The 16,836-nt window shown below is 47.0% G+C and overlaps 1 protein-coding gene across 3 annotated transcripts in view; it reads right to left on the bottom strand.

Annotated features, from left to right (window-relative positions):
- The window catches only part of LOC126522919 (uncharacterized), a 134,001-nt gene that overhangs the window by 47,607 nt on the left and 69,558 nt on the right, over positions 1-16,836 (bottom strand). For 2 of the 3 annotated variants that reach the window (XM_050171764.3, XM_050171767.3), the window contains exons 3-5: positions 12,035-12,088; positions 10,259-10,431; positions 5,721-5,771 (exon numbers count right to left, since the gene is read on the bottom strand). In XM_050171764.3, the coding sequence (XP_050027721.2) occupies positions 5,721-5,771; positions 10,259-10,431; positions 12,035-12,088 (278 nt within the window). The remainder of the gene's footprint in view (positions 1-5,720; positions 5,772-10,258; positions 10,432-12,034; positions 12,089-16,836) is intronic. The other variant, XM_050171766.3, reaches the window with a different exon arrangement.

The raw sequence follows: 16,836 nt of genomic DNA, 5'->3' as shown, positions 1-16,836 counted from the left end.
GCGAAGCTGAAACGTGCGGCCCCGGTATTTATCAATAGGTTAATCCCGACGGTTCATTAAACGACCGCTTGGAAGGCTGCCGGATCCTCGGTACGCAGTTGCTGCTCGCGATCGGCTGCACGAGCCTGTTCTTGTGTCCGGGCTGCAGCATCGGCCCGGCGTGGACGAGCTCGTTCCCGGTTCTGCTCGTGGTGTTGCTCATCGAAAACTGCCTGCTCCTCAGGAGTACCTGTGACGCGTGGCCTGCCCACTTCGGAGCCGGAGAGAAACTGTTGCGCGGACGCTTGACTGTGACGGAGAGCAGCGACGTCACTACTTGTGCAGCCAATCGCGCGCCTCTCTTTCTCTTTTTTCCTCATGCGCATGGGATTGCGCCGGAGGAGTTTTCCGCGTACAGGCGACACACGGATGGGCGAATCGACTAGCCATATACAGCTTCGCTGTAAAAAGATGCGTGCGCGTAACGGTTCAGCCTCGTGGACGTTCCCGCGTTGTACCTTCTTACAAAATACTGAGCAGAAATCATCGTCCGATGATTCTCAAAAGTCAAAGCGATAGATTCCAGGTAGATCTGCGTAGATATGGTGCTAGGGACACTTATTGGTTAACTCTAATTCTAGTGGCTAGTTCTACGAGGCGCGTGGGTGCCGAGACGTACGGACGAAATGATGATGACGATGATGATCGGCGAGATGATGGACACGGCGATGTGTTCATTTTTTTCCTGCTCCTATATGGTTAGGCCATCAGATATGCTGCGGCGAGCGTCTCGTGAAGCGTATGCGGCACCGTGCTGCAAAGCGTTTTGTCTTAAAGCGAACCCTCCCGCATATTCCTGACCGTGGCTGCTGCTACTGCTTTGTTCCCAACGATAGCTAAAACACGGACAATAAAGGAGTTAGGTGCCCAGTGGAGGGCTCGAACCTCGGGTCTCCCAGCAAAACACCATGAACCTCTATCCACAAGGCCACAATCGTCTTTCTTTTTATTTTAACAGACACTTCTCTCGGGCCAACGCACGGTGCACAGACATGAACACTGCGTGCGATTAAGCGTTGCACAGAATTACAGGCGAATCGTGCGCATCGAGCTTAACCTAATTTAACATTTAATTAACCGCATCGTTTAACAATGGGTTTCAACATGCGTGTTGGATCTGAATATCTGTATGCTTGTTTATGGTCCTGAGTTCTATGTCCCTAATTTGATCCAAACCACCCTGTTTGCCACGAGACTTCAGTCATCGGGCCTTTTATTAGTCAACGGGTCACGAAGAACTTGCTCCACCATAGAGGCAGAGAGAGATGAACAGAGCAAGGTGGTCGTCGGCCTTAAAGAAAGAACGGTACAATCAAAACAGTTTGCCTACCGTAAACGCACCGTTCAGAAAACGAAAGGGAGGAATGACCTCTCTGTCAACAACGACCAACTGGTATACGACGCGTCTATTTTCCCTATACTGCGGCGTAGGTAAGTGAAACACTCGCACACGTTCTGCATATGGAGAGGCCCCGTTGAAGTTTCACACAAACCCTTCTCCCGGGCCCGCTTGGGGACCTCCTCCTCCCCCCGCGTCTAAAAGACCTGCGGCACCTTGGAAAGTCGCGAATCGTCGTTTACGAAAATCTCCGGCGGAGACGAGTGCCCGCCGACGTATGTTGAGCAAACAAAAAACAAAAAGAAAGCCTCTCTCGGGGCGAGACATGAGGCCGCGCGGCAACGACCCCCTCCGCCTTAACAGCCAACACGGTGCCGGTGGCCGAAAGCTGTGGAAGCGGTTGACTACATAGATTGATATTGATGGTGCCGGTGACCTTGAGACCCGAGGCTAACCTATGCGGGAAGGAGCTGTATAACTTGGCATCCTGAGACTTTTTAGCTTGTCTTCTCCCTTTCTTCGTTTCCCCCACTAGCTACTACTACTACTAGTAGTAGTACTAGTAGTAGTACTAGTAGTAGTACAAGTAGTAGTAGTAGTAGTAGTAGTAGTAGTAGTAGTAGTTGTAGTAGTAGTAGTGGTAGTAGTAGTACCACTATTGTATACAGTTGAGTCGCGCCACATACAAGCTGCAGCCTGGACAATGAACCACTCCTCAGGAGCGTTGACCCCAACAGCTACATATGGGGCCTACGCAAGGTCGCCTCCCAAAGAAACCACCGCCAGGGCCACAAGCCGTATCAGTACAAAGCTGCTGCGCCTTAGAGAAATCGCCCTTAACGAAGGAAACAAAAGCATTCCAATACATTGGGTGAAATCTAGGGAACCTACTTGGTTGGCGTTTGGTTATGCAATGTGATTTGGTGTTTCTTTAATCGGTTTGCCTATGACCGTTAGCTACTCCTTACCAGTGGTAGACTTTTGCGAAGTGTGACTGACACCCTTTACCTGCGCCATCGCGGCTTCGCTAGAAAATAATAAATAAATAAATAAATAAATAAATAAATAAATAAATAAATAAATAAATAAATAAAAAACGAGATAACTGGGAAACATAATGAAATGTTTTATTAGGTGTTTTCTAACCAAAGTGATTTCATTTGAACGTTCGCCTTCGAGAAATAGCGATGTATCAAAGCCAATCAATCAATCAAACTTGAAGCCCTCGCTGTGCTCCTACTTTATTACATTACGTTGTTCACGCCGGTGAGTGTTATTTGCTCTGTGGTTACTTCCACTTAGTTCCTCAATCGTTCCAATTCTGAACGATGTACACGTGGTATTATAGAAAGGGCTAGACGCAAACCCGTCTGAATAAGAAAGGAATTTCTGCTGAAAAAAAGAAAAATCCGCCTAGGCAATTACAGACCCAGAGCATATAACGCAGACTTAAAGAGAGAAAGAGAAAAGTAATAAACAGCCATTCAGTAAAGAAATACCAAACCAAACCCAAGCCAAAAAACATTACACAGCCTTCCACCGGCGAGATGCACAGCGGCAGCACGTGACATTTTCCGTGACAAACGAGGGAGAGTTGGTTAGAAATTAACCGTTGTTTTGCCGGCCATCACGACGGCCATGACCACGGCGTCGGAATCCGCATTCTTTCTTAAGCGCTGTGTGACAGCGGCGCCTTTGCCGCCCTTGGGGCCACGTTCGTCCAACTTTCACAAAACCGAAACAGTTCTCTCTTCAGCGGCCTCGCAATAAGCCTGCTCGTTATTTCCGGGTAGAGAGATAGGAAAAGGAAAAGGCGAGCAGTGTAGGCCTCGTTTGCTACCCTACGCAATGCGAAACGATGTTAAAGGATAGAAAGAAGAAAGCATCATAATTGTCCGTAAAAACTGCATGGGCTGTTCTTTCAGTCTGCTTCGTTTTGGTGGGTTCTTATTGGCAGTAATGTCACGTATATGCATTGAATGCACATATTCACGTCTCATTTGTCTTTGCCTGTAAGGTATATATATATATGCATTGTATATAGATATGTATACATGCCCGTTTGTCGCATACCTATAGTATGCGTGTGCACATCTGTGACGCATCATTTGTACAGGTTGTTGCATATACATTGTATTGTCTATATAAGTCTATGCCTGTATGAAAGTCAGCTGTGTGGATTACTGTTACGTGATTCGTGTGAAGGTACAGCAGTGCACCGGCTATGTGTTATAATTAATGTGGAAATATAGGCCACCGAAAACGCATCTCTTAAGCCGTGTACATAGTTCGAAGTACATTGAAGTGTTTGTTACTGCATCTCGGTTGTTTGTGAAAGAACAATTTTTTTCCTTCTTCTAAGCGCACACGTAAACGGTCAATGAGGCAATGTCGATTTTAGACATTCCAGCACTGCATGTCCTCTCGTCTGGGCTCACCTCCCTACCTTCCCTTTCCTTGCTCTCTATCTCTCTCTCTGAGCACTGCCCGCGTGGTTTTTAGAGTCACTGACGCACGAGCCCATGGTCGAACAATCTTTCATCTTCGAGCATGATTTTCAGTACAGTCAATATAACACACAGTCCGAAGGATGTCACGCTGCATGATGATAAGGACAAAAACGCAGGATGTGTTCCAGTGTCTCCGAAGTGAGCAAGTTCGTCCTTTATGGCGTTTTTAGGATGCTGCATACCACGCTCGCTATAATATACGCATATACTTAAAGGAACGTAAGTACAGCAAATACGCATCGCTGTGAGAAATTGTATTGATAGAATACCGAGTCCTCCTAACTCCGGACTTGAACTAGACGCGTGAAAGTTGCCTTTTTATAGGTCTCTGTACTTCCGGGATAGGGGCACTCCAAAGAGTCGCATTGTGAATCTCGCAGGCATATGGAACGCTACATGACATATGCATATCGCCTGGAACATTAGCATTATAGGTGGGGCAAGGCTGGAGAAACCTTGCTAGGCTAACCGTAACTGTGCTCGCTCGCTCGCTCACTCACTCACTCACTCACTCACTCACTCACTCACTCACTCACTCACTCACTCACTCACTCACTCACTCACTCACTCACTCACTCACTCACTCACTCACTCACTCACTCACTCACTCACTCACTCACTCACTCACTCACTCACTCACTCACTCACTCACTCACTCACTCACTCACTCACTCACTCACTCACTCACTCACTCACTCACTCACTCACTCACTCACTCACTCACTCACTCACTCACTCACTCACTCACTCACTCACTCACTCACTCACTCACTCACTCACTCCACTCCACTCCACTCCACTCCACTCCACTCCACTCCACTCCACTCCACTCCACTCTGGACTGTGCGCCTTTTGGCCCTCCGGCGTGTGTTTTCTACGGGCTGTTAGCTTTATTCCGTCTTACGTGGCTCGCTGTTGCACACCCTCACAAACTAGCAGAAATTAACGGCCTCCAACACAACGTCAACTACACGCGTTGTCCGCAGCGTACGCGTCGGCGCGGTTAGCCTCGAGCATGGAACGCGAGCAAGTACGGAACACGAGGTACATAAATACAACGATAACCAAAAGAGGTGTGCACATAGTTTAAGTCTGCTGTGACACGTCCACCCTCTGCGCCATAGAATGCAAGAGAGAAAGAAAAAAGAGAGGGAGGGGAAAAAAAGAAAGGAAAAGAAAGAAAGAAAAAAAGCAGCGGCAACTGGCGTGCAGTTCGCTGCAGCGAAAAATTTCCCTTCTCCCAGCGGGGTCCGCGCAACTGACAAAACTTTTTTTTTTTCTTCCATTTTCTCCAAGAAGCACAGCCCTGACGTTCGCGCGGACGAGGCCTGGGCTGTCCCGTCGTAAGCAGGAATAACGACGGATTATAGCGCGGCTGTTTTATACCACCCCAGAATGCGCCACCACTGAGGAGGAAGAGCCCACTGAACTGATCACTGGAGCACGCAAGCAAGCTGCTGCGACCGTGTGTCCGGAAAAAAAAAAAAATATATCACTCTCGCAACCAGCGGCCGAGTGAGAAGGCGCCGGAATTCTCCGCGCTTTATGGGGGAAAAAAAAAAAAAGGTGCACCTAAAGAGAAAGGAGAGAAAACGTAGCGAAGAACGCGACATAAAGCTGTTAATTTTTATGTCCCCGAATAAAAGGACAGGACAAAGATGGACTCTAGAGGGTTAGCAACGGTAGAGCGGAGGGAAGGGGGAGAGGGGCTGATGGGGAGGGGAATACAGCAACCATCCAGCACAGTATAACAACGAAAATAAATAAAAGACCAACAACCCGCGCGGTCTCGTCGTGATCGGGGAATAATCGGGAAGGCGTGTTGCACTTACCTGTTTCGTGTACGTCCTGTAACGAACGTCGCTGCCGGATTCGGGGGGTGTCTGCGGGAGGAAAGAAAAGAAAGAATTAGAGAAAAGAAAAGGTAAAGAACGGAATGAGGGCGCGCGATGTTCGGTGGACATGAGGCGAAACAGTCAAAACGGGTGCCCCCCTCGTAAAACCGAGGGCATACTTCTCTGGATCTGCGCGAGGCGAGGAGTTTTGAGGACAAGCACTTGGCGAATTCTTTCGCGCGTGCTAACTATGTGGTGTGGCCAGAAACAGTAGCCGATGCTGCGACAGTGTGAACGTCCGCTGCACTGAGTACCTCAGCAGGTACTGAGTACCTGAGTACTTGAGTACAGCAGCAGCTGAGTACTTCAGCGTTTGAAACTGAAGGAGTCACAAAGGTGGGGTGGGGGGTGAAAGGGGGTGTGAGGGTGGGGGAGGGGGTGCATAGACACGTATGATCGTACACGTACGCGCTGACTTGAGTTCGAGAGAGGAGGAGGAGGAAGAAGGCAAGCGCACTAGAAAAGTGGGTGCAAGGGAATGGAGGTTGGAGTAGGGGATTTGCACTGCCAGTGAATTTTTGCTCACAGTGTCGAAGTCGACTATCACAGAATCAGCGTCGACTATATTGTGCAAGGTCCAAAGTAATATGACATGGGAAACTGCAGAGGCCTAGAAAATTGCAAAAATGAAAGAAAAGTGCGTGACCGTGCCCTCGGTGTCGACATGCGGGGAAAATAGATGCAATTTATTGGACTATCGCTATAGCTGTTGCAGGGTTTGTTTTCACGATACCATGTACGGTTCATCGATATCTACCACTGACCACTGAATGTTGATTTTCCTGCTTTTGTTTCCGCTCAATTATATATATATATATATATATATATATATATATATATATAGATAGATAGATATATAGTGTGTGTGTGTATGCATCATTCACATTTGACTGCAACGCAGCAGCAGATATAGGATACGTAGGTACGGACAGGCAACGACATGTAAATTGTCCGTGCTGGCTACGCCACAAGAGCCACAGAAAACGAAAAAAAATATACGGGTCGCGACGGCACCTTGAAATTTCGGTACCAGCTCGGCGGGACGATATTGACAGGGTCTAACTCGGGCATATATGTAGGTAATAGCATATCGGTAAAGAAATATTATATCGCATCTTTAAAGGCACCAGAGAAATGTTTTTGTTATTATCTGCTACTTAGGAGGAGACGTCGCCTTTAACTGGCGCCGGCTACTCCTTTTCACATAGAGATTGAAAATAAAAGCAGAATTCACTTCAACGCATTAAAACTGAAAGTGAACTCCAAATAATAAAAGCACAATGTCCAGTCACATAGGTGCACCAAAGGAAACGCTATGCCCGGTCACATACCTACACTACAATCAGGGTGCATAAGAAAGCACGGATTAGAATCAAATGGAAGTACATGAATCCAGGCACGAGAGACTGAACCTATGGCACTATTTCGAGAACTTTTTCTGCTTCCAAACGGCCACTTTGTGTGTGTGTGCGTGGGGGGGAGGGGGCACTAAAGCTATGACGTCGCTGAGGCTTTGAAATCTGGCGTTGAGGCTTTCGCGCGAAAATTCACAAAACTGAAACACAGCCCTCATCTTCTCCAGTAATAATTAACCTCACCCCCACCCCCATTTTTGCAACATGCATGAAAGCAGAGTTTTGAAAAGAAAAAAATACTTTAGAGGTCTAAAATAAGGAGTGTTGCTCTTTGGTGTCTTGCAGCTTTGTCAAGCGCACGCCTTAGAAGGGGCAAATGAACGTAGAAGAAGGCTACTTTCTTTTGTCTCGTCTAACCATTGAGCTTGTCAAACCTGCAAGTATGTATCAACCAACTAGCGAATCGATGCGTTCTATTAACCTCCGATACCCCTTTAACGCTCTCAGCGGTAAGAAAACGAAAGTGCTACTAGACACGACCAATGTAACAATGCGCACGCAACGGTTGAGCGAACATTTCATCTGAACAGGGGGAAGAGATCGCCGGTGAATAAAGGTCTGTCAGAACACCGATGTCATCGAGGTATAAGACTCCGCATGACTTCACACCGCCTTGATTGGCAAGGCCACGGACCCACGGTGTAATGTGTGGTGCACGCATTCTTCGCCGAGTGGCCATGCATGTAAGCGTCATGCGCGACTGAAGAAAGGCGGCGAACGCGGTGTGGCGCGAATAATTAATGGCTCGCACAGAGAGAGAAACCACGCGTGCGTAGCGGGAGCGGAACGCCATGTTTCAAGGGTGTACGCAGGACACGCTTACGTGGCAGTCGGGATACGTTTGTGGCAGTTCGCTGCCTTTCGTTCGTTGAAAGAAAAAAGGAAGCAAAACAAAAAAAAAACTTGGCCGACAAAAGGCGCCGCGCCATTCTATGCTTATAGCTAAAGCGTTTGTCGAAACAAACGAAGCAACGTATGAGGAGCACTTTTTGTTGCTCAGCCCTTGAGCTATACGGTTGTGTCCCGTTCGTTGAATATCTGGTGATTCACAGCCGTCGAGAGGTATCTAGTTATGTGGGTATCTAGATATCACTATTTAGCTAATGATAGCTGCGTATCGGCAGCCGTCGCGAGAGCTCCGTAGTATTGGCACAAGGTATACTTTGCCGCTTACATGCCATATAGAGAGTTTCAGCATGTCCTTCTACTATGCGGGGTGTTCACTTTTTTTCAAGTTTTACGCACTTTTTCAAACATCACCCAGCTGTGGCAGATAGGACAGTCCTTGTCCTTGGGCTGGATTATTCGAAGAGGCGCGTACATTACTAGCACGAGAAATCGAAACACATATTCAATTGATTAACGAAAATTCACTAATTCACGGCACATATTGCAATTTACGAATTGTGTAGCCGGTGCGTTTGCGAGACGTGTTCGCTTGAAATGAATTTACAGGATGACACCAGTTTGGAAATCTTCCCCAAAGTGTGGCACAAAATACATGGGCATTCCAGTTACTTTGTGGGCTCCAGCGCACAAAAGAGCGTTTTGTTGAACAACACTTTGACGGTGCATATCTCAAAACTGGTGTCACTTTTGGAAATTCTTTCCAAGTGGATACGCCTCGTAAACTCACCGGCTACAATTCCTAAATTGCAATATTTACCGTAAATTAAGAAGCTTATAGGTGAACTTTTGTCAATTAGTTGAATATGTGTTTCGATTTCTCCTACAAATAATACCCGCCTTGTTCAATAATCCAGCTCAAGGACTAGAATTATGTTGTCTGCAACAGACAATTTTTTAAAAATTCCTTATAACTTAAAAATGATCACCCCGTGTATAATTGCTGGCGCCAAACGATATTGTGGCTGAACAAACCAGCGCAAGATGGCGCTACCGGTGCTGCTGCTGCTGCCATCGTCCTCTCCACTCTTCCGGTATTCCGTAAACTCTACAGCGTTCACAGACTCGCTGAAAGTCTGTAATAGCAAAAACAATTTAGCTTGTGCCTGTAATTGCAGTTGGTCACTACAATAAGAGCTGCAAGTCGTCTTGATCAACTAAAATCTGCGCCAGAAGGTGACGCCACCAACGCGGCTGCTCAACTTTACATGTCCGGGGTTACGGCATTCCGTAAACTGTAATCGGTTTACGGGACACGTACGCTAAAACTCTCTAATATATAGAACTATAACTTGCCCGTAAATATATTGCCGTTTACGGACTACCGAGTTACCAGAGCCGTGGACGGCACTAGAAATGCCGGTGGTGACATCTTGTGATTATCTCTCCAACTACATGGAGTCGGAAACATTTTCGCTTTGCTCAAGTCTTCCCGTCGAAGGAAAATTTTATAAAATTGATGATGATGATGATTATGTCGATATCGACACTTTGCGCCAACCGTTAAGTAGAATAGACCGCTTATCAGAGAAATATACATATTTCTCTGTATGCTCTCTGGTTAAGCTCTGCGTCACAAGATGTCGCTACCAGCATTGTTGCTTAAGTATTGCTGCCGTCCACCATTCCGGTAACCCGGTATTCCGCTAAGGGTGATACTATTGCAAAAAAAAGCTATGCCTCGCTTAATAGAGCATGAAGTTGAACCCTTCACGGAACTTTCATGGAATGCCAGGTTTCCACTCACGTTTAAGTGATAAGCCACGTTGGTGGCGCCATCTGATGATGCGAAGTTTAACCAGAGGAAACATAGCCAACAGCGCAATAACCAACCATATTCCACTTAGCTTCTCGTGTAAAACATCGACAGCGATGTAATCGTCACATGTACAGGGCGCTTTTTTTTTCCTTAAACGTGAACACCAACGTAACACAAAAGCATCTTTTGACTCGTTGTGGTTGGACGAAGCGTCACAAGATGGCACTACCGGCTTCGCTGCTGTCACCCACGTCACCCCCATCTCCGACGTTCCCGGTATACCGCAAACTGTGATACCTCTTTTTTTTTTTCTTTTTTTTAGGAGCACGTTAAAACTCTCTAATGCTGTAACAACAGTACCGACGACAACAATGGAGAAGGCAAGCACGACGCACCATGCGTTTGGGCGGCCTCATGAGCGGCCTGTTGGCGCCGTTCATCTTGGAGTAGAGGCCGCACGCGTTGCACAGGTAGTGTCCCGTACAGTCGCGCCGCCATAGGGGCGTCGAAATGGCGCCGCAGTTGACGCACTCCTTGCTCTCGTTGCTGTAGAACTCCTGTAGCCGCTCTGCGAACACAAGTGCGCGTACATGTCAAGAGCTGCAGTGCCGAGTAGGCGGTTGAATGCAGCACGCAATATATCTCTCTCACGTGTGCAAGCGCTGACTTTTTTCACTCGAGCATCGCTGCCCGTATTTCCTGTACGTTTTCTTTCCCTCTCTCTCTCTCTTACGTTTCGAGCGATTCTTCTCATGGTATGAACTCAACGCAGGGAAATTTATGGCCGACAATCACCTGACTCGGGAGGCGTGCGCAACAGCTGGTACATTAGGTCTGTTTACTGCAACGCGAACAGTTAAAAAAAAATGGAACTAACTTTTTTTAGGCTGCTTTGTTCAAAAATATTCCGAGTCGAATATGAGACGAGTGAAATATCCTCATAGGGAATTAGTCCGGTCGGTACCCAGGCTAAACACCTATTAAAGCCGACACTATCAGCCACTCAAATAAATACGCCAGCATCGAAAGTAACAGTAAGGTGCAGAACAAAGCACAAGTTTAGAGGAATAATTTAAATGTGAGTCATACTTGTACGCACAAAGATAATGATCATCACTATAGGCTCCTAACACTGGCCCAGGTGGCGCGTTGGAGCACGAACAGTCAGCGCCTCTCGTGGCGGGATGAGTCAACACTGTCACGGACGGACTTGCATGGTCTGTGCCCGCGTTGTGCTACTGCATCGAAACTGCGTGAGCGTTGTTGCCTAGAGAGCAACAGGAATGGCGCGAATTTCGCTGTTTCACGTGAAGCCAATAGCAAAATTAATCTGCTCCACCAGTGAAAAACGTGGCACGCCGCATGAAAGAGGATCACAGCGTGAAAGTCGCCGGCATCCCTGTGCTGCAGAGTAGCGACACTCCCAGCGCTGGAAACACACCTGAAGTGTTTCGTCGGACGTCACCGCGCCCTATTTGATATTATGCTTTCACATAGCAGTTCAGTCGAGTCTGCGAGCACGACTCGGCTCTTTATTCCAGTAGCTCGCTCTTTTGTGGTAGTGCTCCGACGCTCTTTCGAGCCCTCATTTTTCGCCCGCTTTAGCGTGATCAAATTGATTAGCCGCTTCTCGAGCTAATGCAAAGAGGTAACGATGAACTGTGCCCCCTTATGTTCACACCAATAAAATGTCAATAGATTTCGCTGGATCACTACTATGGCCACACTTTGATGAACGCGAAATGCAAAATTGAGATTTCGGTAAGAGTTAATGCCAACATGAATCCGAATTTTCGTTCTACGGGCGGCATCACAGCCCATAGGAACTCTGGCGCATAATTATGTATTGAACGCTCTCGCAAGTCGCTGACAGTGATCACACTCCGAGCTAAAGTATAACTAAAAGATATGAATGGATCAACTCAAGCTACAAATCACAGTGAATGGCTCCAAAATACAGCCGCGCAAGAAGTGGTTAGGCTCCTTTTTTTTCATTTTCTTGTTTGTTTGTTTGTTTGTTTGTCTGTCCGTAGCAGATTGCATTTACAAACGCTTGTCCGCCTGATACCAATGCGTAATCTTTATATCAATTGTATAGACTTCGAATCAGGGGGCCACACTGAAGTTACCGTGGCCGTTACCATTATTTTCGCAGGTGAAAAAAGTCTCACCATGGCCTAGAAGGTGGAAGCTGCAGTTGCAGGTATTTTCGCAGAAGTTGCCATCTGCGTTCATAAAAATGAAGACCAATCACCCATATCGTAATCACAACAAACAGGGCTTTCGCCGTAAACAAGACATCGTGCATTAAGTTAAGGTACTTTATGCGCCAGCACTACGATCTGATTAGAAAGCATGCTGTAGTGAGGTGCTACGGATTAATTTTGAACACCGGGGCTTCTTTAACGTGCGCCTGAATCTAACTACACGAGCATTCCTTTTCTTTCTTTCTTTCTTTTTTTTTTTTTTGCATTTCGCCCCCGTCGATATGCGGCCGCGCCATGGCTGCGATCGAACCCACGACCTCGATTTCTGCAGCGCAACGCTACAGCCGCTGGGTTACCACGTACGACGGGTGCTATATGGTACACTTCTACAGACTACATTTTCTCTCTCTGCAGACTACAAAGCAACGCCACCTTGTATCGCGATGTTCAAATTTAGCGCGCGAGAGAGCGGCGTTAACACGAAATTCGAGTGGGGCGACGCCTCTGGCAAACTCCCGCACTATATCGTCGTGACGTCGCAGGTTTCCGCAGAAAGGAGAAGGAATTACACTGCATTCGCAGGTGGACGAAAAACTCGTCCTGGCAACATTAGTGTTCACTTTTCTCGCGACAAAAAAAAAAAAAAAAAAAAAAAAAAGAAGAGAATCATAAACTCGAATATACAGGCAGCTTCGTGATTTCATGCTGACGTCCTCAACACCGCTGTTAGGATGTGAAATACAAAAAAAAAAAAAAAACGTTCACATATATGCATATGTGCCACTCTCAGCAATTGATACGTGAAAGATGACGAAGCTACACGTACACGTACACCCGGCCACAAAATATTACGGACCATGAAATTTGAGAAAAAGCTGAATATCTCCGCAACCTCACAACGCAGCCTGGTATTTGCATTTCGGGCATCGGCTAGAATACGTTAAGAACATTATCGTATACTGTTCTACTGGATACTGCTACAGGCTGCTTGGAAATTTAACGTTTTGTGCGATCCCGTGGTCCGTAAACTTTTGTGGCCGGGTGTACATAAGCCAATTCTCGCACACCGTGCGTCGAAATTACACGGGGGTCTGTTTGCTGGATCGCTGTAGAATAATTGACGCCCTGAAACATGAATAACGGTGTAAATCGGTCTATGAGTCACATTCCTACGCACCCTCTTTGTGTGTAAGGGTGTGAGTTTGTACAGCCGTATCCGCTTTTAAGGGTGTAAATTATTTTACAGTGCTTTCTTGGTTATGATTCAACGGCGACCCTCCCCATTCTTGCATGGCCATATATGCGGCCGCTTCGGGGCTGCCACGCACCCGGGATGCGTTGCTGGACCACGCCGTCAGCCCGTAACCACGGAGCCCGTACACCGCCGCGGACGCGACATGAGAAGCAAGAATAAAGGCAAAAGGACGGAGGACTGTTGGCGAGTTGGTACGGCAACACCTTCGTTTGCGTGACTTCGCGCTACAAACCCATAATGAGAATTAATGATTATACTGAAAAAAAATGAGCAAGGAATTTGTCGACTCGATTAAGATATACACACGATAACGTTTATAATGATCGCTAATTACGTTTCAAAGCGAAAATGCTTTGCTGCCTGTTCTCCGATTGACTCGCGATATCCGAGCACGCCGTCGCCGCACGCCGTCGCCGCACGCCGTCGCCGCATGAGAACGGGTTGCGCAAGCCACCTCAAGAGCTTCGCTGTGATTAGTGGACTTTGGCTATGCGCGCTCTCTGCTAACGAGCCCACCTATAGCTTTCGCCGAAAGCACGGTTGCTTCAGTTCGTAATTGTTCCATCGGCCAGTCTAACCATGATTTAATGTGCGCAGACACGGTCTGTCACTGAGTCACGTAAGGACGCATACGGACGATTTAGTGTTTTCCCTGCAGCTAGTGTCGCCTCAAAGTTATGAGAAAAACAAAAAAAGGAAGACAAACGGATGTCGTCTGCGAGTCTGCGCGTTATAAATGGCCCCGCTTGAGCTTTCGTATATGCGCGAGAAACGTTATATGCCACATACCGAGCAGGTGCTCGAGACGGGCTCGGTTATACGCCGCTGTGCGCAGCTGTTCAAAGGTGGCGGATGGGAAATGCGCGCTTCCAGGCATTCCCTGCTTGCGCAAATGCCGTTCCCTGGAAGCCTGTGTAGCATGCGTGCGGCAGAATGCGGAATCCGAGCTGCAGACGGCGCGCGTCGATCTCAGCCGTACACGACGACGATTGCGCAATCGGCGGCCACGTGACTCACTCGTGGAAACACGAACTGCGTTCCGCACTTGCGCGTGCGAGGTTTCGGTATAGAAGCGATAATGTAGAAGCGCGGTTTTGTGCATCGAGCTTCCCACACAAAAAATTACTGGAGGGATCTCGGAGAAGAAGGGGAAAGAGGGAGAGCTCGAATTTGTTAATCATGGCCACGTAAAGCCAGCGGACAATGAAGCTACGGAAGTCATCGGGGAAATTAAGTGTGGTTGAAATTGGAACGTGGAAAATAATGAACTAAAGGGAAATGTAAGTGGATGAAAAGATGACTTGTTCCCGGTGGCAGCCGTACCCACGGTTGTCATGATTAAGATGGTATAGCGCCTGAAAGCAATGAAGGTACAAAAAAAAAAAAGAAGGCAGTTTTTCTCAAGGTGTCTTTCACGAAAATCCTCAGGTGCTGGTACCTCAAGGGGAGCCCGCGCGGACATGTCCCCATGATCACTACGTTCTATCGACAACAATCGTCCACCGAAACACGAGCGGCGGGGCATTTGTGAGGGTCAATCTGTGATGCGGCGTTCCCTGCTTTCACTGTGTACATCAATGTAAAAGAGCTGATGTTCAAACAGACCACACATACCGTAAGTCGGCGAGAGAGAGAGAGAGAGAGAGAGCAAGGACAGGAAAGGCAGGGAGGTCAATCAGACGACCACCCGGTTTGCCACCCTACACTGGGGGTGGGCGAAAGGGGGAATAGAAAGAGGAAAAGAGGGAGAGAGTGACAAGCTGACTGATAAGCTGATGAACCGACTCATTCAGGCACAGACTGACCCGTGAGGCCCGAGTGACCCCTGAGTCTGAGTCCAAGTCTGAGTGATATATATATATATATATATATATATATATATATATATATATATATATATATATATATATATATATATATATAATGTGAGTGAGTATGATTGAGCTCCGTTTACTGTGCCGACCTATGACCTAGACTTCCACTATCTTCCCCAGAACATGGCAACCCGCCCGCCACAATGGGTCTTATGCTCGTGGGCGTGCCCACGGTCAATTGCGGTCTCAGTGCCCAGCCGCTGCTGTGATAGCGTCTATGTGACCAAACAAGAAAACAAAAAAAGAAGAAGAGTTCTTGGCTACTGACACGTCTGAGTGCGTTTTAAGAGTTCCTCGTGGTTGTAGTCCATCCGCAGTCATTTCACTACTATTTATCGTTACATATAGCTAAGCCGTAGCCTTGGAACGATGGAACAACTCAATGCAGGTGCGCTTGAGTTGAACTGCTCATTCCTTTTCTTTGCGGAACGCAACACCGTCGCTTATTCTAGACTGCGGCTTGCGAGCGTGTACGACGTCGTAGTCCTGGCAGTTGCTGGTATAACGGCCTTCTACCTTTTATGGGCCACTCTTAGCGGCATCCTTTATTTCTTTCTGTGCTTTGGGAAAAGGAGAGAAGACGTACTGCACAGAGGCTCATGCGAGCGCGTAATAGAAAGGCCCTTTACGACTGTTGTCGAATCGCAGGACTGACCTACCCGTTCAGAGTTCGCATTGTCTCATTATAAGTGCATTGGCTTACAGGATATATATATATATATATATATATATATATATATATATATATATATACACACACACTGTGTAGACGGCACGTAACGACACGCTATACAGTGCATGACTATTCCGTATAGCCGCTCTGACTTCTTTTTAAAGCACCTCAAATGTTTTGATCATAAATATCGCTGGCGTCCCCGGCATTTATGTTTATCGTCTATTTAGTGTGAGCGAAAGTACATGTGCCTGTTATTTTTTTTGTTCTTGTTTTTTGTTTTTGGCAGGATTTTGTTCTATTGCTCGCGTTATTCTGTATGGCGGCTGTCGAGAGAAACATGTGTCTGAGTGTGCACGTGAGTCTGTTCTTGGTCGATAGTACACACCACGTGCGAGTCATGGGCCTTTCTGCATCTCCCTATAAATCACATTTATTGCTTGAAATATACTGCCCTGCTTTTTTGTGCATTGTCGGCCGGCATAAAACACCGTTGTACTCGTAGAGGACGTAAACCCCTCTGTCAAGCCACCTAATTTTTTTTTATTTTTTTCAACTATATCTCTAACATCTGATCTCTCTCCCTCTTTCTTGTATCTATCCATCAAAACATACAGGAATCGAATAATTCGTTTCCTTGCCATTGCGACTATGCTTTCTTCTCGCAGGATTTAATCCTGCCGTTCGCTCATTATGTTATGATCCCCTTCAGTTTTGACCCGCATGGGGTGAACCATCATGCATAATTCGCACGCTAGGAGATGGCCTTTCGTTTAGGCTTTTTTTTTTTTCATATTTCTCCATGAAATAGCGACGATACGCAAGGATGTCGTTTATGATTGGCATTTTCCGTTTTAGGCTCCATTCACACATTCAACAGTTCGACATGAAACGTTCGCTCTGCAGGAAGGGCTGTGGTGCACATGTTGAACTCTGACAAGACTGCTGCTCCCTTGTTCACAAA

This window comes from Dermacentor andersoni, chromosome 6 (genome assembly GCF_023375885.2).
Source record: "Dermacentor andersoni chromosome 6, qqDerAnde1_hic_scaffold, whole genome shotgun sequence".
NCBI lineage: Eukaryota > Metazoa > Arthropoda > Arachnida > Ixodida > Ixodidae > Dermacentor > Dermacentor andersoni.
The sequence above is the reverse complement of the archived record's forward strand: the minus strand, read 5'-3'. Positions and strand labels throughout refer to the sequence as shown.